This window comes from Vigna radiata, unplaced genomic scaffold (genome assembly GCF_000741045.1).
Source record: "Vigna radiata var. radiata cultivar VC1973A unplaced genomic scaffold, Vradiata_ver6 scaffold_7, whole genome shotgun sequence".
Taxonomy (NCBI): domain Eukaryota; kingdom Viridiplantae; phylum Streptophyta; class Magnoliopsida; order Fabales; family Fabaceae; genus Vigna; species Vigna radiata.
In genome coordinates, this window is record NW_014543262.1 from 3,362,319 (window position 1) to 3,388,617 (window position 26,299).

At 33.3% G+C, this 26,299-nt stretch overlaps 1 protein-coding gene across 7 annotated transcripts; it reads left to right on the forward strand.

The window, feature by feature from the left end:
* The first annotated feature begins 1,503 nt into the window (after window positions 1-1,503).
* Window positions 1,504-18,762, forward strand: LOC106753900 (transportin MOS14). 7 transcript variants are annotated; one of them, XM_022777713.1, is made up of 24 exons: window positions 1,504-2,046; window positions 2,531-2,629; window positions 2,765-2,989; window positions 3,093-3,257; window positions 3,421-3,504; window positions 3,585-3,644; window positions 5,790-5,918; window positions 6,188-6,249; window positions 6,595-6,651; window positions 8,508-8,628; window positions 9,076-9,222; window positions 12,010-12,090; window positions 12,299-12,412; window positions 12,514-12,593; window positions 12,751-12,886; window positions 13,195-13,344; window positions 14,186-14,271; window positions 14,867-15,054; window positions 15,136-15,228; window positions 15,651-15,754; window positions 15,921-16,032; window positions 16,431-16,588; window positions 17,222-17,338; window positions 18,127-18,762. In XM_022777713.1, exons 1-24 carry the CDS (start codon window positions 1,831-1,833, stop codon window positions 18,349-18,351), a joined length of 3,009 nt encoding a protein of 1,002 aa, XP_022633434.1. In that variant the 5' UTR covers window positions 1,504-1,830; the 3' UTR covers window positions 18,352-18,762. The 7 variants fall into 7 exon arrangements, with proteins under 7 accessions (XP_022633434.1, XP_014491262.1, XP_014491259.1 ...); XM_014635776.2 differs by having other exon boundaries at window positions 15,567-15,754; window positions 17,222-17,331; window positions 18,127-18,298; XM_014635773.2 differs by having other exon boundaries at window positions 1,505-2,046; window positions 9,076-9,210; window positions 15,567-15,754.
* The last annotated feature ends 7,537 nt before the right edge of the window (window positions 18,763-26,299 follow it).

The window sequence follows — 26,299 nt, forward strand, 5'->3', positions numbered from 1 at the left end:
TAAAGTCTAACAATCTTTCTCCTTCTTTTGAGCAATAAGCAAGGCTTGAGGTAACTTGCTAAATTTGTAACATTATTGCTTTTTCTAGAAAGGTTGTTTGTATATAAAAAAAAAAGCTTTTCAACACCTTCTTTAAAAACTTTTGATGTTGACAAAAAGGGTTAGCAAATCTTATATAAAAAGTAAAGAAACTTATAATTCCTACAAACATAATATATACATTTATTAAACATTTGCATTTGTTAAATGAAATATACTTATTCCTTATTCAAGCAAAAGTTTATTTGACCAACTATACTTGCCTTCGTATATTCAAGAAAAAAACTTATTAGAAGAAGATGCGCATAACACTTACATTTATCAAACAAAGCATATACTAAATAAAGTTTGCATCTGTCTATTAGATCCTTTTCATCATATATATATATATATATATATATATATATATATATATGATACACATAAAATTATGTTTTATATTTAATTTTTTAAGCATATGATCCAAATTAAACATAAGATATATTAAACTTGGATCTTACATAGTTTTAAACTAATGTTGCATTTAAAAAAAATATTCTTCAATATTGCTTAATGTTGGAGAGAATATTTTCATCGTCAATTTATCAAGATGATTCATTAAATCATATGTCAAAGTTATTAATAAAAGCTCTTAAAGAGACTTTTAAAGAAGAATTAGACATAATTAGGAGTTGGAAATGAACTAATACAAAATTTGTATATTACTTGATATGTTTTATAATAAATAGTTTAATATAATTTTGTGAAAGAAATTTTTTTAAGGTTTTATTAAATCCTCCTCTCTTATAATCGACTATTCCGATAAATCTTTCTTAAGACTAAAACACCTAAAGCTAAAATTTCTTCCTACATTAAATTTCTTTATTCATTTGAACAATAGTTATAACATGTTGTCAACATAGCCTTTCATAAAAAAATATGTTCTTTTATCTAGTTTTAATCATACTTATGACCACCAAAAAATAATAATAATAATAATAATAATAATAATAATAATAATAATATATGAAAATGTTTTGTATGGATTTAATTTAATAAATTATGCATAAAGATAATCAATTATATTGTTTTTTATTGTTTCTAAAAGACAACTTGTACAATGTAATGAATTCAATGTGAACCTAGTACCTGAACCTGTTTGAACATAAGAGCACATGACACTATTATTTTGTAATATGTCCTATCAAAAGCACCCAAGTGCTCAAGTAATAAAACTACAGAACCAAAATATTTAAGGAAATCTACCTATCATCTTTTAAGAATAAAAATGAATGTTTACTATTTTAAAATTACATGAATTACAATAAAATTTAACAAAAAGATTATAAAGGACATTATTTTCCAAATAAATAACATATAAATTGTTATGAATTGTCACAAATATTTAAAAAACATGGATGATGTTAAAATTTCCATAATTATTACTCTAAGATTAAACATGAGAGAGAGGTTGTGGAAATTGGATGGGAGTGGGGGAATGAGGAAAAGAATCTATAAAATAGAGGAGTTGGCGTATGGTGGGATGCAGAGGAGCATAGCCAAACCCTCAACCGTCTTTCACTGCTCTGTCACTCACTCATAGCCCGTAGCCGTCCGATGAGAGGGAAACAACTGTTAACTGAATCCGTTGCAGTTGTCCAGGCGTCGCATCCTCATCATCACCCTGTTTCTCTTCCATCTGTTTCTCTTTTTTTTTTCCTAATTTCCTTTTTCTAATTTTCTAAAATCATTTTCTCTTTCCTTATTCCCTCAATTTTCTAAGCAAACTAAAATTAAAAGGGGAAAGACGTCATGGAACTGGCAATGAAGGTGGCAGAGGCGGTCCATGTGCTCAACCATGATACCCAATCCTGCAATCGCGTCGCAGCCAATCAGTGGCTTGTTCAGTTCCAACAGACCCATGCCGCCTGGGACGTTGCCACTGCCATCCTCACGGCCGATCGCCACCTCCCCCTCGCCTCCAATTTTGAGGTCGAGTTCTTCGCAGCGCAGATTCTCAAACGCAAGGTCCTCTCTCTCTCTCTAATCTGCTTCTCTCTTTCTCTCTCTAAAGCCTCCAATTTCTTCAATCTTTATGGATTTTGAGTCATTCAGTTAGTTAATAGAAGTGTTGATGATGGCATTTTATATTGAATCCATTTTCTTACCTTCAGTAGGTCTCGTAAAAACACTCTACACTACCTGTCAAATTTGCAGAAAGATTGAAGTTTGGGACTTCTTTTATTGTTGTTTCTTGGCTTTCTTCACCTTTTTAACATGTTTTGTTTTCTACTTAATATCATGTTTTTATTTTCGAGTCATTGTGAGCAGTGAGTGACAACCTGCTGTCAAGAACTTATGTCCGAATGTTGATTTTGATTTCTTCCAGCTCAGGACTTTTTTTTAACCTAGGAAGAACCATTTCTAGAGAGAAAGATAGAAATAAAAAAAATCTTCATGACTGATGATTTAATAATTGTTGGTGATGAATGTTACTTGGTTCAAATTACAGATTCAAAATGAAGGTTATCTACTGCAGTTAGGAGTTAAAGATGCTTTGTTAAATGCCCTTCTTCTTGCCGTGAAAAGATTCAGTACTGGTCCACCTCAGGTGCATTGTTTTTTCTTTTTGTTTTTTATTCTGCTGTTAATTTTTTCAGGAAGGTGCTGTATAGACATTCAGATATCTTCCCTTTGTGTTAAAAACAATTTGATTTCAACTTGTTCTTTGTTATTACCATGACAGCTTTTGACACAGATCTGTCTTGCCCTCTCTGCACTTGTACTCCAAGTTGCTGCATATGGAAACCCAATTGAGCAGCTCTTTTACAGTCTGCAGAATCTGCAAAGCCAAGATGATGGCAATATTGCTGTCCTTGAGATGCTCACTGTCCTGCCAGAGGAAGTTGTTGACAACCAGCGTATTGACTCTAAAATTAGTTCATTACACAAAAGCCACTATACCCAAGAGGTTTAGAAACTTTTTGCTTTGATGCATTCATATATGCCATGTTATTTTGTGTGCATTCTGTCTCTTTTACTCTGACTTCTACACTCTTATGTCTGTTTTACAGCTTCTCTCCCATACACCTATGGTTCTTGAGTTCTTGCTGCAGCAGTCTGAAATAAATTTTGATGGTTCTGTGCAACAACATGAAAGAAACAGGAAAATTCTACGCTGCTTATTGAGTTGGGTGCGCCATTGTACTGATGACTCATTGGGTTTTTGCATTTTTTCTGTGCGTGCATACTTTTATGTTGCTTTGCTTTAAGCATGGTTCTATCAATAAGACATCTTTTACTTTGATTCTCTTCTCTTCTGTCTTATTTGAAGTGAATATTCATCTTTCCTAAAAACTCTGTTGTCTTGAGTTTATTCTAATATGGTCATCATTTGTTCAGGTTAAAGCAGGTTGCTTCTCAGAGATATCTCCTGGAACATTGCCAGCACACCCACTTCTAAATTTTGTGTTCAACTCATTGCAGGTATTCCAGTTCGCATGCACTTGATTCTTAAGATGATCATATATGACTAATCAGATTAATTTGTATCACATTCTGTGTAGGTTTCATTATCATTTGATCTAGCCATTGAAGTTCTTGTTGAACTTGTGACTAAACACGAGGTAAGGTTGCCCAATTTGTTGGAACATCTTTCATTAGTATTAATCTGTTTGGGTTAAGTGTACATGTCTTTAATTATTTTAAATATGTTATTGTACTAGTCTACATGTATGTTCTTGATTTACTTTCTCATTCTCTTAGAATTTATAATATGTTCTAGAATTAAAGTTTTCTACTAGATTTTAGTGTTGTTAGGTCCTTAAAATACTCAAACATAAATACACTGGCTATCTTTTAAGTTTAAAGCTATGCTCTCATACTATCTGTATTCCAGGATGGATGTGTGATTGGCCTATAATAGTCAAATAGAACATTCAAGCACCTGGACTGTTTCTTGTTTAGGGTTAAGAGGCCTATCATAACAGTTAAATTCATGGTTATTCACAAAGGTTTCTTATGCTGGGCAGTTTAGCAAGCTATTATTGATCATTAAGGGCCACTTATATAGTTTTTTGGGTGCCAATTGTATAATGGAAGTTGGGTTGTGAAGCTTCTTACAACAAATTCCTTTAAGACTCTTAGAAAGTGAGGTTTAAGCTTAATTCAACCATACAAAAGGTGAGGTTTGTGTTGACTTATATACACACACACACACATACATAATTTGCTCATATTTATTGTTAATGTGGGATCTTCAACAATGATGAATTATTAAATGATTGTTAAGAGACCAAATAATGCTTTAAATTGAGGAAAACATATTAGAAGGCAAAAATCCTTTATTTGAAAAACCTGAAACTGTAATGGAATATGGAAGAAGCATCGTGGTAGAAAATTCAGTATTTACATATAGATAAATAAAAAAGATACAAAAATATAATTGTAATGCTAAAAGTAATGAAAGACAACCATATAGTTAATGATAATATCATGTCTAGAAATTCAAATTGTTAGAAAAGAATTGATGGCTATACTAAGCCAAGAAGGGTTGAATTGGGTTTGAAACTTTTTCAAATTTCTTCAGGTTCTTTTTAAAACAATTTCAATTTTAAAAAACTAAATGCAATTAAATTTGTGAATCAAGAGTCATACAAGATTGGATAGCAACACAAGAAAAGAAGATAAAGAAAAAAGATTACACCATGGAATATTTATATGGTTTCAGATCCATTGATCCTACATCTAGTATCAGTTATTCAACCTTAGAATAACTCGTTCCACTATCAACAAGTTTGCACAAAACACTTTACAATTGTTGTGACGGCCAGCAAAAGTCCGCCACTGAAATCTGCCATGGAAGCATCATAGCCATTTATAGTTTCTAGATTGCACTGCATACCTTGTGATCATCCTTAGAAATTAGTTGTGTAAGCATGAACAATGCAATATCAATATTATGATCTGAAATTCAAAACATGGTGATGACCTATAAAATAATTAATGTTGCATTGGAAGAATTTAAAATTGGATTTGACTAATCATGGCGCATAGTTGACACATTTCAGAGGCTTGGTTTATATAAAATTAAGATATCCTTTATTTTCTTGGATTACTTTTTTGTGGATTTTAGATTTTGGGCCATAGCCTCATATTTTGGCTCTCTATCATTCCCTCTTTATGTATGTGCCTCTCAAATGGGAAGCTAGTGTAGTCCTACTTTTATGCCTTTTTCTTTCTTTATTGAGTTGAACTTCCATGAAAACGTATGACATATATAAGGGAGGCAGTTGGACTATAGGCCCTTTTCATTAGTGTATTTAAATGTTATTTTAGCTTACAACTGAAAACACAGTAAGAGCAAAAGACTTTGCTTTGAGCAGCCAGTTGGTTTTTCTTTTACAAAGCTAATACCTCTGGTTGAGATTTTTTTTTTCCGTGTTTTTCTGAATCAGTCTTCCCAACCTCTCTTCACCTTTCAGTGTTGCTAGGTGTATATTCAAAATTATGTTCCCACTGTGCTGTCGTTTTGCCCTTGGTGATAAAGACTACAGACAAAAACAATGATTTTATTACTACTATTATTATTGCATATAAGGATAGAACTTTTCTGGATTTATGTGTGTAATTTTTTCTACATAAATTTGACTAAATTTGGACAATTTACTTAGTTAAACTAGGTTTTTTTTTTTCTTTCCTCACCTTATATTGTCATACATAGTGTTTCTATATGGGCGATCCAATCATTCTGACTTTTGGGTTTTCTTTAGGGAGTACCCCAAATTTTGTTATGCAGGGTACAATATTTAAAGGAAGTACTTCTTTTTCCAGCTCTTACTAGGGGAGACATGAAAGTAATTGGTGGCCTCGCTTGCTTGTTGTCAGAAATTGGACAGGCTGTAAGTATGAGTTCTCTAGGATTTCCAAAATCCTTGCTGCGGACATTTTTCTATGTGTTGTCTACTTGTCCATTTGAATGGCTTTGTTAACATAAGCTCATACTAATGGTGGCTATCGTTTGTTTAATTTTACATGATTGATAGATAGGGATAACTCAATTACAAATGGTTGCTAACTTATTATCACTCATTGAATTTTTCCATTGTTATGTGCAAACCAAACAATCCATGTGCCAATTTACCTTGACAAGTTGTTAAATGTATGCTAGGCTCCATCTCTTATTGTTGAAGCAAGTGCAGAAGCTCTTGCTCTTACAGACGCCCTCTTGAGGTAATCTCAACAATCTGTTTAGAATTTTTACTTGCTTAAGGCATTTACTCCTCTTTGGTTTTAAAGAGATCTAGGATTTTAGGGTTGATTACATATGATGTGAACTCTTAATGCAGTGTAGCTAGTGGATCTAAGATGTCCTCTGTTTAAATACAATAATATATAGGATACAAGTGTTTGGTAATTACTCAAACTAAGATTTAAAATTTGGGATCTTGTATTAACATACTTGGAAAGATGCTTTCTTACGATGTTATTGTTTTTTGTATATTTCTAGTCAGCTTGTGTGTATTTTATTATAGATTTGGTTGGTGTTGATATTAACCTGTTTTAATATGCTAACAGCTGCGTGGCATTTTCAAGTGAAGATTGGGAGATTGCAGACTCAACACTTCAGTTTTGGTAATGCAATTTTAGTAAGGCTTTACAACTTGTTTATTGGGAAAAATACATTAGGTAGGTATCCTTGTGGTTTTCTTATGATGCACACCCCCTCTAGTTTGTGGTAGAACACTCACTGTCCTTGTTTAGGGATTAGGTTACGCCTGATATCCCTTTAGCTCTTTGCCACGATCACCATTATACCCTCGGACCTGTGTTTCTCTTAAAGTAAAATTGAGAAGAGATAGAAAAGCTTAAGGAGCTTCTTTCTGAACAATTGAGAACTTTCACCTGTGATATTGTGTTGTATGTACAAGTTAAGTATCAAAATGATCATGTTCCACTTGGTAGGTGCTGTTAGCAGTTGTTTTGTTTGTTTGCCCTGCAAAATTTGTAAATAAAAGTGCGGTCCTGTGCTTTAGTGATTGCAAAATCGAAGAAGCTACAAATGAGGATGAAGCAGAAGACAAGGTTGAAGGAATTCAAGCCATGGTCTAATATTTTCCAAAGCACTACCTTATTCTGGATGAATGGTGTGATGCATGCGGTTTATAGTTTGTCCAAATTTTAGTCTAAAATGAACATCTGATCTTCAATTGGTACTTAGGTTTTTTTGAGAAATCACCACCATGTCTTTACCTTTGTTGCCTTGAATCTATTGGCTGTTATCATCCATGCCTGAACAGTAAAAAGTTTAGGTATGACACACCCTAAATCATAGGTGATCCCTTGTGCATGCCCCTTTCTCCTTCTTTAAACTTAAAATCTATTTTGTTTGTTCGTGCATGCCCCTTTAACCTTATCTCTTTAAATCTCAATTAACTAATTCATTAAACTGATATGTAACTTTTGATACTAATTCATTTGTTATACAAAAGCATAGTATGGGTCAACTAATTGGCAAAGGACATGAGTGTAAAGGATTGTAATTGGGACCAAATCATCTTGTCATGCCTTCTTGCCTATCCTCCTAAACTTTTGCATGATTGCTTGGGTTATCCTCATTTGTCAAAATTAAAGCAAATGGTTCTTGAACTTAGTAAAATCCCAGTTCCAGATTGAGTCGTATCAACTTGGAAATTATGTTGGATCCTTTTTTCCCAAGCAAAATGAGTTAAGATGTAGTTTTTTTTTTTTTTAGAAAAGGAATTTAGACATGTCATAATTTACATATTCCCTCCTGTTATCAGAATGTAAACGTTAATTGACTTTCCAAATTGTGTTTTTACCATATGGAAGAATTTGTCAAATAAAGAAAAAACTTCAGATTTTTCTTTCATGAGGAAAATCCATGTAACATGAGTATAATCATCAATAATAATGACAAACGATTTAGCACTAGAATTACTATAGTTTGATATAGGTCCCCAAACATCAGAATGAATTAAATTAAATGGATGGATGCTTTATGTTACTAGGAGGATATGTGACATGATGGTGTTTTTGCAAGTTGACATACATCACATTTAAATGACTCAGTAGACTCTTTGGACAATAAGGAAGGGAACATAAACATTAAAACAGGAAAGGACAGATCTCCTAGACAACGATGGAGAGGCCAAATTTGAGAGGACTCAAAAATAGTGCAAGATTGGAGACAAGAGGTGCCTGTTTGTGTACTAATGCTATCTTTACTTCCCAAGTTGTTAAAACAATATAACCCTCCCTGTTCCAGAACAGTTCCAATGGTCCTTCCAGTAGCAACATCCTGAAAAACACAATGAGTAGGAAAGAAGGTTACAAAACACTTTATGTCATGGATAAGTTTTTTAACGAAGCCTTTCTGTACACATTAGCTTCTCAACTTTATTTTTTTATTCTTTCTTTGCTGTTGTTTAGTAACACACTTATCATGAGCACAACATATCTTGTCACAGGTCTACTCTTGCAGGCTATATACTTGGCATTGAAGATGGTGCAAAAAGTAGAAAACATATGGAAGACATTTTTTCTCCTGTCTTCTCAACATTACTTGATTCACTGTTATTGCGTTCTCAGGTTTATTCCTTGCTATTTGCATGTTTTCAATACGGGCATGGATTAATTCAATGTTACTCTCTTTTCTGTTCTTACTTTTGGGCTTGCAGGGTGGGGATGGATTCTATTTGCATTTCTAGCATGGAATTTTCTACTTTAAAAATTATCTTTAAACTGTCTCTTTTTTTAATTAGAAGAGAGTGAAGAAAATATGCCTAACCATTGGTAGTGTTCTAATCTAAAGTATATTTTATGAATGTTGGATCTCTGTTTGTCCCACTTAAAAGATCAACGTACCACTTACGGAAACAAATATTTACCATAGTATTCCCCTTGTTTGTGAGCATAACCTATTCAAGTGTATAAATTAACTGTTGATCTTTTCACTAATTATCCTTTGTTAGCTTCCCTGTATTGATTGAGTCTTTTGAGTAAATTGCATTTTCTTCTCCTCTGGGTGCTTAACAGGTGGATGATTGTACATACAATGATGACGGAAGAGTAGTTGATTTGCTTGATGGTCTTATCCATTTCAGGATGAACCTAGTAGAACTTTTGGTGGATATATGCCACCTGTTAGGATCTACTACGTTTATGCAAAAGGTGCTTTGGAAAGTATGATTTCTTTTCTTTCTTTATTGACTTGGTTTCCTGGGCGTGGTTTTATGTCATAGGCTTTTTGTTGGTATCAATTTTCTAAATATACGATAACAATGATAATCACTAATTTTAAATTTGTATGATCGTATTGAATGATTGTGAATGGATACTATTTATAGTGATAGATACAAGTCATATAAAATAAGATTTCATTTAAACTTTTGGTGTTTTTAAATTTGAAATTTTATATCATCAATGGACACTACTATTACTGAGATAAAAAAATGAAGATTTCATTCTAAAGAGTTTCTTTGCTGTTCTGAATTTTGTGTGTTCGATCATACTTGTTAACCCTTTAGTTATAGTCATTTAAAGTATAATATAGACAAAGTTGGTAATGACTAATGTTGGAGAATATCCCTAATTATCAGCTGTACTACATATTTCCTTAATTGCTAAGACCAATTATGTCTTAGTCCCCTCAAATTGGAGTGTATGTGTCATATGAATCAAGCTTGTTACAAATGTGTTCAATATGAGGTCTTCATGCATTTAGTGAGCATGTCTGCGAGCTGGTCGTTGCAGTTGACAAAGTTAGTGATGATTTCTTGAAAGAGTGCCTTGTCTCATAAAATGGCAATAAATTTCAATGTTTAGTCTGCTCATGAAAGATTGGGCTTGATGCATTGTGAATGGCAAGCTTCATTGTCACATATTACTTGAGTATCTTGTGTATATCCAAATATTAATTAGTGGAGAAGTTTTCTAGCCATGTCAGCATGCATGCAACTTTTGCCATAGCTCAATGCTCAGGTTCAACATCGGATTTAGCAACTGTTTTTTGCTTCTTGCTCCTCCAAGTAATGAAGTTCCAACCAATGAGAACCTAATATCTTGAAGTACATCTCCTATCAGATGGTGATCATACACCCAATCTACTTCAGAATGCCAAACCATTTTGGAATTGCCTTTATTTTCATATATTAAACTATGACCTGGTGCATTCTTTTTGTATCAAAGGATGCATACCACAACATTCCAGTGACTATTACATGGGGTTCTTAGGATCTAGCTAACCATACTATTTGTCTATATATGAATATTGTGAACTTAAGAGAGCCTTGAACAAGCTCTCTAAAATATATTTTATCTTTATTTGTCTTAAGTTGGTATTAAAGGATGTCAATCCTAATCTACTTGTGCTTGTGTTGTATGAGGAAGAATTGTTGTTTGGTCACTGTTTGCCGTCTTCCATTGTCGTCCATCACATTTTGTTTTGGTGACAATTGCATCACAAGTGTCCCTTGAAGGGACTACCAACCCCGTTAGCCTTGTAGGTAGAAACTACCTCATGCTCCCCACACACAACCTCTTTGTCATACTGCTCAAGTGGGTGTTGCATATGTGTTTCCACACTACCACAATTGGGTTCACAATCCTCTCAAGAAATATGCTCTTGATATTCTAGAAGAGACAAATATGATTGGTTGTAAAGTATTGGATTGTCCTGTAGATCTAAATCAGAAATTGATGGCAAGATATGGAGGAATAATATCTCTTTCAAAAGCAACAAAAGAAAAATGAAGTTGCTTGATCAACTCCTGAAGATAGAGCAATGGCATCTCTCACTTGCAAGCTTATATGAGTAAAATAGTTTCTCCAAGAATTAGATTTTTGTGAGATTCAACAAATGAAGATGTATTGTGATAGCCAAGTTGCTATTTACATTGTTTCCAATCTCGTGTTCAAGGAGAGGACTAAACACATAGAAGTTGATTAGTTGATTGTCCAATTCCAACTAAAAGCATTTGACAAAATGATCCTGATTGAAAGCGTGTTTGAGATAATTCTAGATGTCTTTGGTAGTTGAAAATGAATGCAAGTTATTGACCATTAGAGGCTCAATGGCCTCAAAAGCCAAGAAAGAACCTGAGCATCCTTCATCTGTGAAGTAGCCAACTTAACTGTGGTGGTGGGTTTAGAGGAGGACCCATCAACATGACCCCACATGCCTTCCCTTGCACGAACATCTTGAATAGAAACTCCCAATCACTACTTGTAAGGTGAGGTTTGCATCCACATATATACTTTAATTTGGCCTTATCTCTAGTCGATGTGGTCCAACACACTCCTCTCACACTGAGGTATATACATCTCGTGCATGGAACTAGACATTAATGGATGATCCGATAGTAGCCCGATAACGGATAAAATGTTATATCCAACAAACACAAATTTCGCTAGGATAGGCACTAACCCATGGCTCTGATACCATGTTAAGAAGTGGACTTTAAACCTAACTCAACCCTACAAAACCGGCTTGTAAGGTGAGGTTTGCACCCACATATATACTCCAAATTGGCTTTATCTCTAGTTGATGTAGGACTTCCAACAAAAGAAAAACCAGACTCCTATCTTTTGACTCATTCGTAGTTTAATACTTGTGCTTCCATGTTTGCAATTATTGGAAATCCAACACTGACTATACATATGGTCAAATTATAATAAGTAGGTGCAAACCCACCTCATTGAATTAATTTTATAGGGTTAAGTTAGCTTTAAAGTATATTTTATAAGAGTAGTGTTAAAGTTTAATCATTGCCTATGTTATTTGGTGGAAAAAATTTGCAAATTACTAGAGAGTTGTTCATCTAAGTTTTCAAATGGAAAATAGTTTGTTACCTAGGTTCAGGCTATATTCTCAAACAACTATTGGTTATGGTTATTATCACCGGTGCATCATGTCAATTTATTTAGTCACTAATCTCTCAATTCTCAATATGAATGTCTTTGTATTTACAGCTCTTTATTGGTGGGTGGGCATGTCAAAATCTATCAATCCCTTGGAAGGAAGTGGAAAGCAAACTATTTGCTCTTAATGCTGTGAGTAGCACTTGCTGCCTTTACCTGGGTTTCTTTATTGACCTGTTAACTATATCATTCAGACTAGTGATTTGGCATGAAACAATGTGATAAGTGATAAAATATGGATCTCATTATTGACACTTTTCTTTACTGGAAAATAACTCTGTTTGTGGTCATATGTTGTTCCATACACATGTTATTTAAGGCAACACTTCCTTTACTCCAGGTGGCTGATGTAATCATACAGGATGGCCAAAGTTATGATTTCTCTGTAGTTATGCAGTTGGTGACCATGTTATCCATTAAACCTTCTGATGGCTTGAAGGGCTTCATTTGCATTGTGGGTTATATACGAACTCTTCCATTCTCTCTATTTGAGGCATTTAATTTTGAGCAGTATTTCTCTCTTTTCATGTTTGTTCAAAGGTGTTCTATTTTTAGGTATACAGATCCCTGGCAGATGTTGTTGGTTCATATTCCAAGTGGATATCTGCTTTTAAGGAAAATTTTAGATCCTTGCTGTGAGTACACCACAAAACTTCATTTTTCCATGGTATTCATGATTAATGGGTTAAGTTTTTTTGTGTCAAACTAGATAACTAACTGCTGATGGAAAATTTTCAGTATTCAGTATTTGGTATTCGCATATTCATGTGCTACAAACATTTCTACTTTCAGATTATTTCTTGCTATTGGGATTTCAGAACCTCTATCTTCAAATGCTTGTGCATCTGCCTTGCGAAAAGTCTGTGAAGATGCTTCTGTAGTAATTTATGAGCCTTCAAATTTGGAAATTTTAATGTGGATAGGAGAGGTATGTTACTCTGTCCTTGCAGAAGAGTAAATATATGGATGATGATACCGTGTTTTAAGTTCAATGATGCATAGTTTGCATGAGTTTCTGTCAATATCTTTTTTTATCTCTTACAATTTTTACACTTGTGTTACCATCTATGCATAATGTATGTGGCTAAAGATGCTCAGCATCTTGTTTTACATTAAAGTTAATGGATTTAGTTTTATACTATTTCTCTAACTTTCATGATCAGTGCATAGAATCCTTTTCGAACTTGCTGAACTATGGATTCAAATATAGACATTCAAGTTATCTTGTTGCTGTAGGGTTTAGAGAAATGGAATTTATCTTTGGAAGATGAGGAAGAAGTTATGCATGCAATAAGTCTGGTTCTTGGTTCTGTGTCCAATCGGGAACTAAAGAACAACTTATTGGCTAGATTGCTTTCATCTAGCTATGAAGCTATTGGGAAACTTGTGAGCCTTCCTTTTCCCATCTTGCCTGTTTATTGATTTTGACTCTGTGAAACCTACTTTTACCAGCACTATTGATAATTGTTTTCTTAAAAAACATAATTATAAAGAAATAGCATTACATTTTTTGTTCCACTCCTACGTTTGCTTTTGAAGACAACCATGACTTTCTTGCCTCTCTTTTAACAACAGATTATCTGTTTCTTGTATGGCAGAAAACCAGTTTTACTTTGGCCATTAAGTTGAAAAAATTTAAGTTTGATACAAGAGAAAAATTCAAAAAATAGCTTTTTATTGATATCAAGTCAGTTACAGCTAGCTGATAACGCCGTACTATAGTTACTGGAAGAGTTTTATTTGATACAAAGGAGTTATACACTTACGCTCCAAAGCCAAACAGGCATTATGATACTTTCTGCAGTTGAAAATTTAAATTGTCCATATAATATGTAGGTGTAAATAAAGCAAGGATGTTAGTTAGTTAGTTAGTTAACTTCTGTTTATTGTTAGCTGTCTGTAAGTAAGGTGGGTTGCTTCTATCATAGGGAGCAGAGTGAAAACTGTATGTAAGATTGAAATGATAACCAAGTGCTGTGCAGTTTCTTTGACCTCCTGTTTGTCTCTATTCTGTTCTTAACGTGTTTTTGCCCATCCTTCTGTTTCTTTCTCTTTCCCTACAAATTTTTTTGTCTCCATAGGAACAAGTTGAAGAAATTGTAGCCATTACAGCTCAGGGAAAGAAATTATATGATCTGCTGTAACAGCTTTTTCTATTATAAAATTTCTTGATGGATTTTCTGTGTATGTGATCTTTGAATTGGTGGATCTCATTCTGCATTTTCAGGTTGATCCCGAAATGAGCCTGTCTCTTAAACAGAACCCTGCTTCTTATACACAAGTTTTAAATGCTGCCTCTAGAGGGTTGCACAGGTATGCTTTTGAATAGTGTGTCTAGAATTGTTAAATCCTTGAACCAGTTAAATTAGTTTTACTAGATGACAGGTTGTTTTCAGGTTTTCTTACTCATGTTTTTGGAGAAAAAAGTATTTGGACTTGTAAGCAAGTGTCTGGTGTAGAATTTATATATCAAATCTTGTTCACAATCAGTATTTATTCTTTTTAAATTTGTCTTTCAGTTTTTATGGATATCACTCCCTATCCTCTTGTACTTTTTAATCGTCTGGTCTACATGATTAACTCTGTCCCTCAGCCTCTGGTTGTAATAGAAACACTTCCAATTCTATGTTTCCAAATTCCAAGCTTTCAGCAAAAGCAGAAGAAGAAACATTATTTTCATTGACATCTTTTGTCTAGAGACAATCAATTTCTCAATGTTACAAGTCTTGCTTTTGCTCCACATTTTGCAAATAGAAGAGAGTTTTGCTTGCAAGATTGAGTTTCTTTAAATTATTTCCCATAACTTCTTATACCTGTTCCTTTGTCACTAGTATTGGGTCTTTTTGTCTTTGAAACTATAAAAATGTTGTGTTTGTTCCTTCTCTCATATATAATCCCTTAAATTCAGAATTGGAACTGTATTCAGTCATCTTTCCATATCCGTGGCAACTGAACCTGCTACAGATGACTCAATACTTTCACTGCTAAGGGTTTTCTGGCCAATCTTGGAGAAAATATTTGGCTCTGAGCATATGGAGAATGGAAATTTATCTGTAGCAGCTTGCCGAGCTCTTTCACTAGCTGTTCAATCTTCAGGTTTACCTACCTCGACAGATATTTAAGAGTTCATGAGTTCCTCTTGTGATAAATATATTAATTCTTTTAAATTTTGTGCAGGTCAACATTTTGTGACATTACTGCCCAAGGTGATGGACTGGCTTTCAACAAATTTTGTTTTGTTCCAAAGTCATGAATGTTATATAAGAACTGGTACGGATTTTTTATGATATCTTCTTTTTCTTTAGTAACCTATCATGCATGAACCAATATACTTGGTCATTTTCTGCTGGTTGAAGCTTTTGTTTAATCATTGATGACTTTGGCAGAGTACTGGTTATGAATAATTTGTGAAAATAATTTTTTTAGCCGGTATTTACATTAAAGGCTTGTATCTTTGTGATTCTGAATCAAGAAAGCGTGATTGGGATGCTGTAATCCTGTAACAATCTTATTTGTGTCTGTTTCCATATTCTGATAATGTTGTTGGGCACCTTCTGAGTTGTTGCAGTCAGCCTTTACTAATTTGCTTATGCAAACAATATTTTCAGCTTCCATTGTCATTGAAGAATTTGGTCACCTAGAGGAGTATGGACCTTTATTTGTTACTTTGTTTGAAAGATTTACTCATGCAGCTTCTGTAATGGCCCTAACTTCCTCCTACATATGTGACCAAGAACCTGACTTAGTGGAGGCCTACACCAATTTTGCATCAACATTTATCCGATCCTGTAACAAGGTCTTCTTCATTTTTTTTTATTTTTTTTTGTGGAAGTAGGGATTCAGAGTTTTCAGTGAGGTTGAAGAAAATGCTTTGAATTGTTTTACTAATATTTGGGTTAGATTTAATTGTTGTTGTAAAAATGAACTCTCCATGTCCTTACCTGATAGAGGATGTATCACAGGATGCCCTATCAGCATGTGCTTCTCTTCTTGAAGTTTCTATCCAAAAGGCAGCTATATGTTGCACAGCCATGCACCGTGGTGCCGCGCTTGCTGCAATGTCATATTTATCTTGTAAGAAAAGTTTATATTGCTTTTTTGTTGTCATCTTGTTTATTTTAAATTTAAAACCCTTTCTTCTGTGTAGAGGAAATGATGCTAAAATTGAAGTATAAGAATACAAGAAAATGAAAAATATCATGAAAAGTCTATAAAAATCATGTAGCCAAACCAACTTTAGGAATAAACTGCAACATTTTAGTAAATTCTAGAACAGTGATGTTGATATTTATTTGACTTTATAGTTGCCTTCTTTTTATATGTTAATTTAATTTTTTGATGTTTTATTTTTCTGTTTTGTGAAGCTTGGTGTACTATTGACTAGATTTATTTGGCCATATATTGTTTAGTGTATGTTGATCTCTCATTCGGTACTTTCTAGTTCATTGACTATCATTTTCCTTACTCTTCAGGTTTTTTAGATGTGGGCCTTCTCTCTCTGTTAGAATGTATGAATTGTATTACCGAGGGATCATTCAACATTACAGCCATTCACGTTATATCTCACAGTGGTGAGGGGCTTGTATCTAATGTGGTGTATGCTTTACTTGGTGTGTCTGCTATGTCTCGGGTAAATTTCTGGACTATCCTTGTACGTGAATTTCTTTCATATTCTCAGGAAATATGGTAAAATCTGGAGAAATTGAAGCTGGTAGGATGAAGTTTAGTTTATTATCCTTAAGTAGTCATTCTCTCGCTCTCGCTGGAATCTTCCCTTTCATCTCGCAAAAAAAAAAAGGAATCTGTGTTGCCTGCCAGGATTATTTTAGTTGTACCATTTTTTGTGCTGGACCTTGGTCATCTATGGGCTAAACATGTGTTTTTTATAAAGAAAGAAACAAAATTTCTTGTGGTTCTTCTATGATTCACAAAATCTGTAATAGGTTAAGCATAGCTGTTTACATTTGAAAAATAGGTTTTCAGACTCCCATTCATCAGTGGCTTTAGTCAGGATTTTATTCTGCAGGTTCATCCCTCACTTGAAAATTGAAAATATAACTGACTTTTCCCTTGCAGTATTGGTGTCTTTGGATATTCGTAAACGACCTAAAAGTATCTGAAAGTTTTCTGATATTAGTTTCTCCTTTTCCCTCACCCTAACTTCATTTGTTTGTTTGATCCCTAATTGTTCTTTTAGCCTAATGCATGAAGGCTTTTAGCTTTGGTCGATGCATGGCTAAAAGAATTGTTTTTTACATGATAGGTTCATAAGTGCGCAACAATTTTGCAACAACTAGCAGCAATTTGCACACTATCTGAAAGAACAACATGGAAGGCTATACTTTGCTGGCAAACACTTCATGGCTGGCTGCAGTATGCGGTCTCTCTCTCTTCCGTTCCTTTTTCTTTGCATGTTTAGTTATCATGTCACCTTTACGATTTGTTAATTTGTTTGTTTTTCCTTATATAAAGAAACCAGTAGTTAATGTTTATTTTCTTTTTAAATTTCTTCTTTTCAGGAGCCTTATAAAAACTTTACGCGATCATTGATTTCTTTTCTCCCTACATCATTTAGCACATTTTATATTTTGATTATGAATGGTTGGATCGAACATCTTGTCAATTTAAGTTCTTGTTGGCTTCTTTTAATCTGACTTGAATTGGCTGTGAAATTCTCAAGTGGCATATGGTCAAGATAGCCGGGTGCATCATGTTGTAGCCAGTTGATTTGGCTGCAAACAGTAAGGTGTATATAGGTCATTTCATCCAAACTCTAGTTCATCAAACAAGCAATATAGCCTAGTAATCTTCAATTACGAGTTTAAGCAAATTCTGCTTTTTAAATGTATAATCTAAAAGTTAAGGATGAAGTTTGAATTTGGAAGAATGGGAAAATGTTCAAGCTCAATTAGTTAACATGTTGGACTCTTGGACAATCTGGAGAAGTATGTGGTTAAGTGTTGTTTTGGAACTATAGGTTAATGTAATTTGAAGGTGGGATTAATTAGATTAGTATATTGTACCAGTTATTTCTTAAGTAGTGGTTTATTGTGGTATAAACCTGTTACTGTCTATTTTACCTTTATAGTCTTATTAGTTTGTGACTTTCACTTCTTTTCAACAATTTTTCCCGTCGTGCTAAGCTTGATTGACAATTTATGATTTCAGGTTCAGGCTCTTCCTGCTGAATACCTAAACCATGGAGAAGCAGAGGCCATAGTGCCACTTTGGTCAAAGGCACTTGCTGATGCAGCCTCTGATTATCTTGAGAGCAAGAACTCTGATGGATTAAAGAGCGATTTCGGACATATGCAAGGGAAGGGTGGCAGAGTTCTAAAGCGGCTGGTTCGGGAATTTGCTGATGCTCACCGAAATATTCCAAATTTAACTTGAGCACTGGATGAACATTTTTGTTTCGTATAATGCATTTCAGCATGCAGGTTCAAGAGTTGATGAGGCACCTTTGGTCTTCCCCAAATGGTAAGGGTACCTGTATTATTTGTTGTAAATTGATGAGATATGTATAGATGCGCGTATGGTCAACTGTGGTGCCCTACCATCTAAAGTGCCTTATCATTTTCCATTACTATTTTCTGTATTTTGTCCACTGTACAGTATATGCCCACAATTTTGGCCCTAAAGAATCAGGTTAGGATAGATGCCCCCTTTTTTCAAATTGTACAGGATATCCATTAAGGATCATCCGCATATGGAACTGCAGATTTTTGAAGGAAAGAAAATTAATGACACTTATAATCTACAGTCATTTCATTGTACTATGAGGAAAACACTTCTTCATAAATATACATTTATTTATATTCTTACAATTAGTATATGTATAAATTAATTTATGAAAGCTTTGTCATATATTTTCTTTAAACTATTGTTTTTCTTATTTGCTAAAGTTGCTTTCTTAGTGTCTGGAACTTCATAAATCTAATTGCATGAGATGGTAATGCAATTAAGAAATCATAATTGCATGGTTAATGAATAATTTAAGCTTTTCATTTAACACTGTACAAGTAGCAAGCAACTCCCCACACTAATTTATCACTTTTCAAATCAACAAACAATTAATTAGCCCTGTTATTAAATAAAACATTATGAGTTTTAGAATTTGGGATTTAAAGTTCTTTGAGAAAACATTATGATATAAGGATTTATTTATGCTGAGAATTCATTAGCAAGCATGGCGGCGTGGTAATTAATATTGAAAATGTTTGTACTAGCAATGCCATAAGGGTGATATAGGTGATAGTTTCTTTTAAAATAAATAACCATTTTATTAATAATAATTTCATCCTTAATATATAGTTTTATTTCACTTATAATTGTATCTACTCATTCTTGAACTTATCGGAAAAGTCAATATATTAGAATTTTATATAAAAGCAAAATTAAGTCTAGTAATGTAATAGAATCACCTGTTTGATTGCGTAACTAACAAATTCTCAGTTTCTTAATTCTTAATAGAGATATTGAAAGGCATATAAATATGTTTTTTTTTTTATATATTGAAGTATTGTATTTTTTTTCTCATCTTATAATATTGGAATTTTTAATTTTTATTAAATAGAATGTTGAAAGATTTTCTAAAAATAATACTCAAATATTATTATTAAAATTCATCTACAAAGAGTTTATAGTTCACAAAGAAGATTTCATCGTTCTGAACATCTCATGTTTTGACTCTCCAAATTTCAATAAGAATATTTTGTGCCTATTTAATGTAAGACTGAGTTAAAATTTTCAAGCCACCTTATCTTATATAATTCTTAATATAATTTGTCATAGAAAGAGTAGATTGATGTTAAGATCGTCTTCCTCCACGAGAGCATTGAGGAGGATATTCTAATGTCTCAACTTGAAGGTTTCGAGAGAGACGAAAAATTGGATTTGCAATTTGTGGAGATTGTTGTATGGTTTTAAGCAATATCCAAACTAATAATACAAGATATTCTTTGGGTTCATCATCTTTTGTGGATTCTTGTTTATCGTTAAAAGGTGGAGGACAATTCCCAAGTTTATATTTTGTAGTATGTAGACAATATTATTATAGCGTCTATGGTGGAGATTTAGAAGCTAAAGTCACGGTTAAGAAGTAAATGTTAGATGAAGGAGTTGGTTGTCGTTGGCAAAATTCTAGGAATAGTGATTTGACAAGATGATGATCATGAGAAGCTCTTTAAGGATCAGTGGGAATACATTTTTGAAGGTCCTAAAATGTTTTGGCATAAGTGGTTTCATTAATTATCTGATAATGTAGGTCAAGTGGGTCTAGTCAAAATCAAATAGTGACACTTAGAATATTATGTTTTTATGTGAAAAAAATTGCACCATGACAATTAGTTATAGTGTTGTTTTATTAGTAAGTGTTTGATCCAATTGCACTCTGACTATTGTTGATAAGTTTTTGATCCAAAAATTGGTTCTTAAAAATTATTTAGGCTTTATTTTTTAAATTGGCTAATGGAAAACTACCTTTTTTTTAAGGGTTTTCAATTAACAACCTACTAATGTTTTTCTAAATTTTACTATACTTTTTGAAAAGTAAATGAAAATTTTCATTGAATTAATTGATAGAGATATTTAAGATACCATAGGTAATGGACTTTATGTTGCTAAACATATGATTCATATAAATACAAATTTCTTCTAAACATACGATGATTCATATAAATACAAATGTTATGTTGTAAATTAAGTACTAACTATTCCTATTGATTAAAGGTATATATATTTGTATAGGCCAAGAAACTCCTATCTTAAAAAAAACTCTTTAAACCCAATATAGTATATCTTTGAGTCTTTGACCTCAATGCTTTGTTTTAATTAATGGAAAAATATCTCTTGACAATTTTGATGTAAAAGTTAATAATGGAATAATTTTAGACATTTCTTGTAATAATTTTAGATATTTCTTGTTTAGTAAAGCTTATAGTGTGTATACTAAAATATTGTTTGAATATGGAAGATCACCATGTTGTTTTTTATGACTTTGAATCCAAAAAGAGAAAAAGATTTATGATGATGTAAGAAATGAAAAAAAAATAAAAAAATTTGATAGAAGGTTTTTCAAAGCTTGATAATGGAGAAGAATTTTAAAAATATTTTTCAGTCAAAGATACAAAATATGATGATCTTCTAAAGCAAGAGAAAGTGCTTAGGTGGAAAGTTAGACTTTAGTCTACTTTGTAAAGGTGCAAAGTTTTATTATTGTCTTTAGCAAAACCGAACTTGTACGATGTGATAAAGCAGAAAGCTTCAAAGGAAACATTATTAAAATGTTCTTAATCTCTCATGTCTTTTTCTTTGGAGCAATGATTTTGATCATATTTTTCTGTTTTAGTGATCTGCACAGATATCAAGAACAAGGTATACAAACATCGAAACACTTTATCATACATGCATTAAATATTTTGAACATTGATAAGTGTTAGGCCGTATTGCATGTTCAAGACATTTTATCCTTTATTATATCATAATAAATGCATCGTTTAGTAAAGCATATATATATATATATATATATATATATATATATATATATATATATATATATATATATATATATATATATATATATATGATTATCAGATGGTGTAAAACATTATATGCTTTATAAAAGGCTATTTGTGAGTGCGGTGTTTAGCTGTCATACAGTAGACGATGTATTTCATAAGACGCTTTGCTTGGATTAATAGTGTACTAAATAAAAATTTCTTTAAGCTTTAGTGTTATAGAAGATGGATATTTCTATTCATAAAACGTTAGCTTGTTATTCATATTGTCTATTGGATTATTTAATAAGAGACACTTTCTTTTCTTAAACGTTGTTCCTAAACTTAATTCATAGGACAATTTAATTTATAAATCGTTATTATAAGATTTATTTTGTCTCTAATAAATGTTACAAAATGTTTTCCTCTAAGACATTATTTCTTTAAAACAACCTTTCATGCAAAACGACATTTTGTTTAATGCTTTTTGTTAAACTTCAAAATCTGAATTGCTTAGACAATCAATTTTCCATACGATCTTGTCTTAACAAGATGTGCACACGTCTTATAACATTCTGTTAGGACGAACATCACTTATCCTCTTCTGTGAGGTCTACCCTTAACTCACTATGAAATTCCAATCATCATCAGGTGATACCATCACATTCCATGTTGACTAGAAGTTAACCTGAAAGTGCTATATAGCGAGCTTGTTGCTTCCTGTTAGATATATTATCTTTATCTTATCTTTATATTTTATCTTTAGTTAGTTTGTTATTATTTCTTAATTTTACTTTGGACTTAGCTCATATTTTTTATATTATAAAGAGAGAACCCTGTGTGTATATTCAACACAGGGGAGATTTATCCTATACATAGTTTTCATTATATTACCCTGTGTGTATATTCAACACAGGAGAGATTTATCCTATATACAATTTTCATTATATTCAACATGGTATGTAAAGCCTAAAGTTCTTTTGAGTTGTTGCCTCTGCCACTATACACGTCGTTGTCGGCAGATGCACCGTCTACGGCTGTGCCATCATCTACCATTGCCATTACTGAAGTTCCAGTATTGATCGACAATCATACAATTTTGATCGTCTTGGCCATCATCAACCACGCCTTTATGGAAACTCCTAAGCATTCTCGACACCTTTTGAAGTTGTGGATCTGCTCCCTTTTCCGTCATGTGTGTGGCACGTCTCATCTCCTCTTAAGTAGCGATATAAAGCGTTGAGGTCTCTCTTTTTCCTCTATCAGGTTCATTGTGCATGGTCGAACATCCTGTCTCCTCTTAGGCCGCTATTTAGAGCACCAAGGTTGTTGTTTTTCCTTTTTCAGGTGCCTTGATTAGAGAATCTTAGATTTTTAAGGTTTTTCTCTCTTGTTCATCCATGGCTTCTTCCGTTGTTGTCTCTCCTGACTTTCTTTTTGTCACCATTGTGTTTGACATACACATATATGTTTGACCTACTGATGGGTGTCGCCGTCCATGAAAATTTGATTGCAATTTAGAAATGTAGTATAACTAGGGAATGACCCCTAGGTCGTCTCCCAAAGACCAATTTTGCAGTTCGAGAATCGAGTCTAACATGAAAAGGGGGAGGGGGTTGGTAAGGTTTGTAAATTCAGATGAACAAAATCACAGATGCAAACAAATATCCAAACATAATTAAATTAAAAATGCAACACTCAAGTTAAAATATTAAATGCACAATGTAACTTGAAAGTAAATTAATTGCTAAAAAAAATGTGACAAATTAGAAAACAAGCAAACTTTTTAAGCCTTCCTAAAATTGCTAGACTTGGAAGTCGTGTCCTCTTCGTATTGATGTCACCCATGTGCACACTCCAATGCAAATTGCTAAATTCAATTGAAAGCAACATAGGAAAACCCTCTCATTTTGAATCTGTGAGCTACTCAACCTACCAGTTGGGATTTACGTGTCCCCCATAACAAAACAACACCATGGCCTTCTCTAACACCATCTCCCATTTTGCTTTCTTCCTTCAAAATAAAACAATAAAGTGCCTTCAAACAATGGGACCCGTGCCCTCCACACTGTAACAACTGCTTGCTTTCAAAAATATAGAATCTAAACCAAGCCTTGCTGCTTCCAGGATCCGTGCAGCGTTCATCACCATTTCGTTCCCCTCCTTTCTTTTAAAAACCAAAAAAATCTAATTAGCTTCCTTGCTAAAATCAACGTGTGCTCCATCATTCGATGCTATGGTGTTTTCTCTCCAAACCAAATTGAATGCAATGAAAAGGTAATACACAAGTGTGGCCCACATCTACAGATGTTAGACGTGCTGCACCAAATTTAAAGCAACCCAATTGACAAACTTTAATCCTCAGACAAATCCAATCAGCCCATGTGCTTATAGTTTAGCTATCACGTCAAAAGAAAGTAGCATGAGAAATGCTCAATCTTAATTCAAGACTGTGACTCTCATTAACGGTGGAAGAGTTCTTCAATATGTGCAATGATGTGATGGAACAGCAAAATGGAATCCACACTTCACGTTGCAGCTATTTTTTTTTCCGAAACCCAAAATCAAATGCTTCATTCCAAAGTAAATGAATAACCCCTACATCCTAGTTGTCACCGTGAGGCACAAAATAAGGAAATCTGCACCTATAAATGAGCCTCTTAAAACGAGACACAGCATTAAAAATGCTTGCATCAATCACAGTAAAAATAAATGCAAGAAAGAAATGCTAGCACACGACAGCCCTAAATCAATGCTTATCTCTCTTCATTCCAAGCTCAATGTCCAATATACCTTCTTCAATCAATAAAGAAAATCCAAGGAGAATAAAAACACTGCATCCCATAAAACAAAACGTAAAAGCCGAAAATGTTTTTCATTCAACCACAGAGAAACCGTGAACAACAACGTTCTCAAGCCAAAACCATGAAGAATACCCAGAGTCTCTCTCAGCCAAAAATCTTCCCCAAATATCAATTGTGACCCTGCTCCTTTAGGATCCCTAGGTCAGAAAAATTCTAGTGCTAATGGTGGGGTCCACCCTTTTTAAAACCCTAGGGCCATGTCACCATTTTTACAATTGGGTTTTTGTCTAATCTACCAAAATTAGCCCAAAATACAAAACTTAGTTTAAAAAAACTAATCTACTAAATTAAAATTTGACTAATCCTAAAGTGTCTTTGTGGAGAGTCTTCACTTAATTGGTGCCCTTCCAGAAGTCTCACAGTGTGATTCCAAAATTTCCCTGAAAAATAAAAATAGGAATAATTAAGCTCAATTAATTCAAATTAATTAAAATCAGAATTATTGGTCTAATTAAGCCCAAATGGTGAAAATGACACAATAACTGAGAATTAAGCGCAAATCATCAACACAATTCGGCGCGAAAAACTAAGTTAATGGTATAAAATATCGACTCATCACCTACACATATATGTTTTTCTGCCTGTGACAAAGATGAATTTTTTTAATTTATTTATAGTCGTGGTGGCTCTTCAACAATGACCTATTTATCCACTGGATATCAACAATGCATTCTTTAACGACGATTTGTAAGAACAGATTTATATGGAGTAACCTCTCATATTTGTTGCTCAAAAAGAGTTTTTTAGGTTGGTATTTCATCTTCTATATCGTCTTCACAAATCATTAATAGTATGGTGTCACTCAAGTGTAAAAGTATATACTTTCACTATGTCTTTATGGATTATATTAACAACAAGCTTTGTACATATGATTTGTACACACTAACTGGAGGAAAAGTGTTAGATATATTATCTTTATATTTTATCTTTACTTATTTTGTTATTATTTCTTATTTTTATTTTAGGCTTAACCCATATTTCTTCTATTGTAAATAGAAGACCCTATGTGTATATTCAGCACAAGGGAAATTAATCTGATATATAGTTTTCACTATATTCAGCACTTCCAATTTCCTTGCTTAGTTCCAACAATGTTGAATGAGCAAGAGTAGTCAACACAACCATAAAAGGTGATGTCCTCAACTCTAGAGTCATCAATGTTGCACGAACGAAACTCATTGGAGAAACCAACTTGTTTTCTTTACAAGAAGGTCGAAGGTTGAAGATAAAAGTGGTGGTCGACGAGGAAGGAGAGAAGGATATAGGCCAGGTTTTGTGTGACAATGCTGACCTTTTAGCATGGAAAACTGCTAACCTCCTAGGGGTCGACCAAAGGCCAACGAGTTTTTCAAAGAAGTGTTTTACACATCATGGTTAGCTAATGTTGTGTTGGTGAAGAAGCCCAATGGAAAATGGAAAATGTGTGTTAATTTCACAGACCTCAACAAGACATTCCCTAAAGAAATATACTCCTTACCCAATATTGACTGGCTAGTAGATGGAGCAATGCTCGCATTGATATTGCAAGCTGAAATATACCAACAAGTATATTGGGTTATTATAGTAAACAAGTGTTGTATCCACAGGAATTTGGCAGAAACTTTAATGTCTTAATTAGTTTAATTTGTTGTGAAACGGTTTAGGTATAGAAAATGTGTTTGTAATTGTTAGAATGCTATAAAATCTACTTTGGTAAAATACTAAAAGAGTAACTTTATATGATTTAACTAAAGCTTGACTTCACAAATTTGCACTCTCTTGCATCAACTCTACTTCCAAGTATGAAGCTTCAGATGATCAAGATTTTGGAAGTTCTACTAATTGTAACTCTAGGTCCATGCCTGACACCTAGAGCATAGTTTGTTGCCTACTGTCCAATTTGTGAGGAAAGAAAGAGAAGGAAAGGAAAGAATGACCCCCAAAATCAGATTTTTGGGTCTTAAAAACCTCTATGCCAATTCTGTCATTCATTCTCCAAAA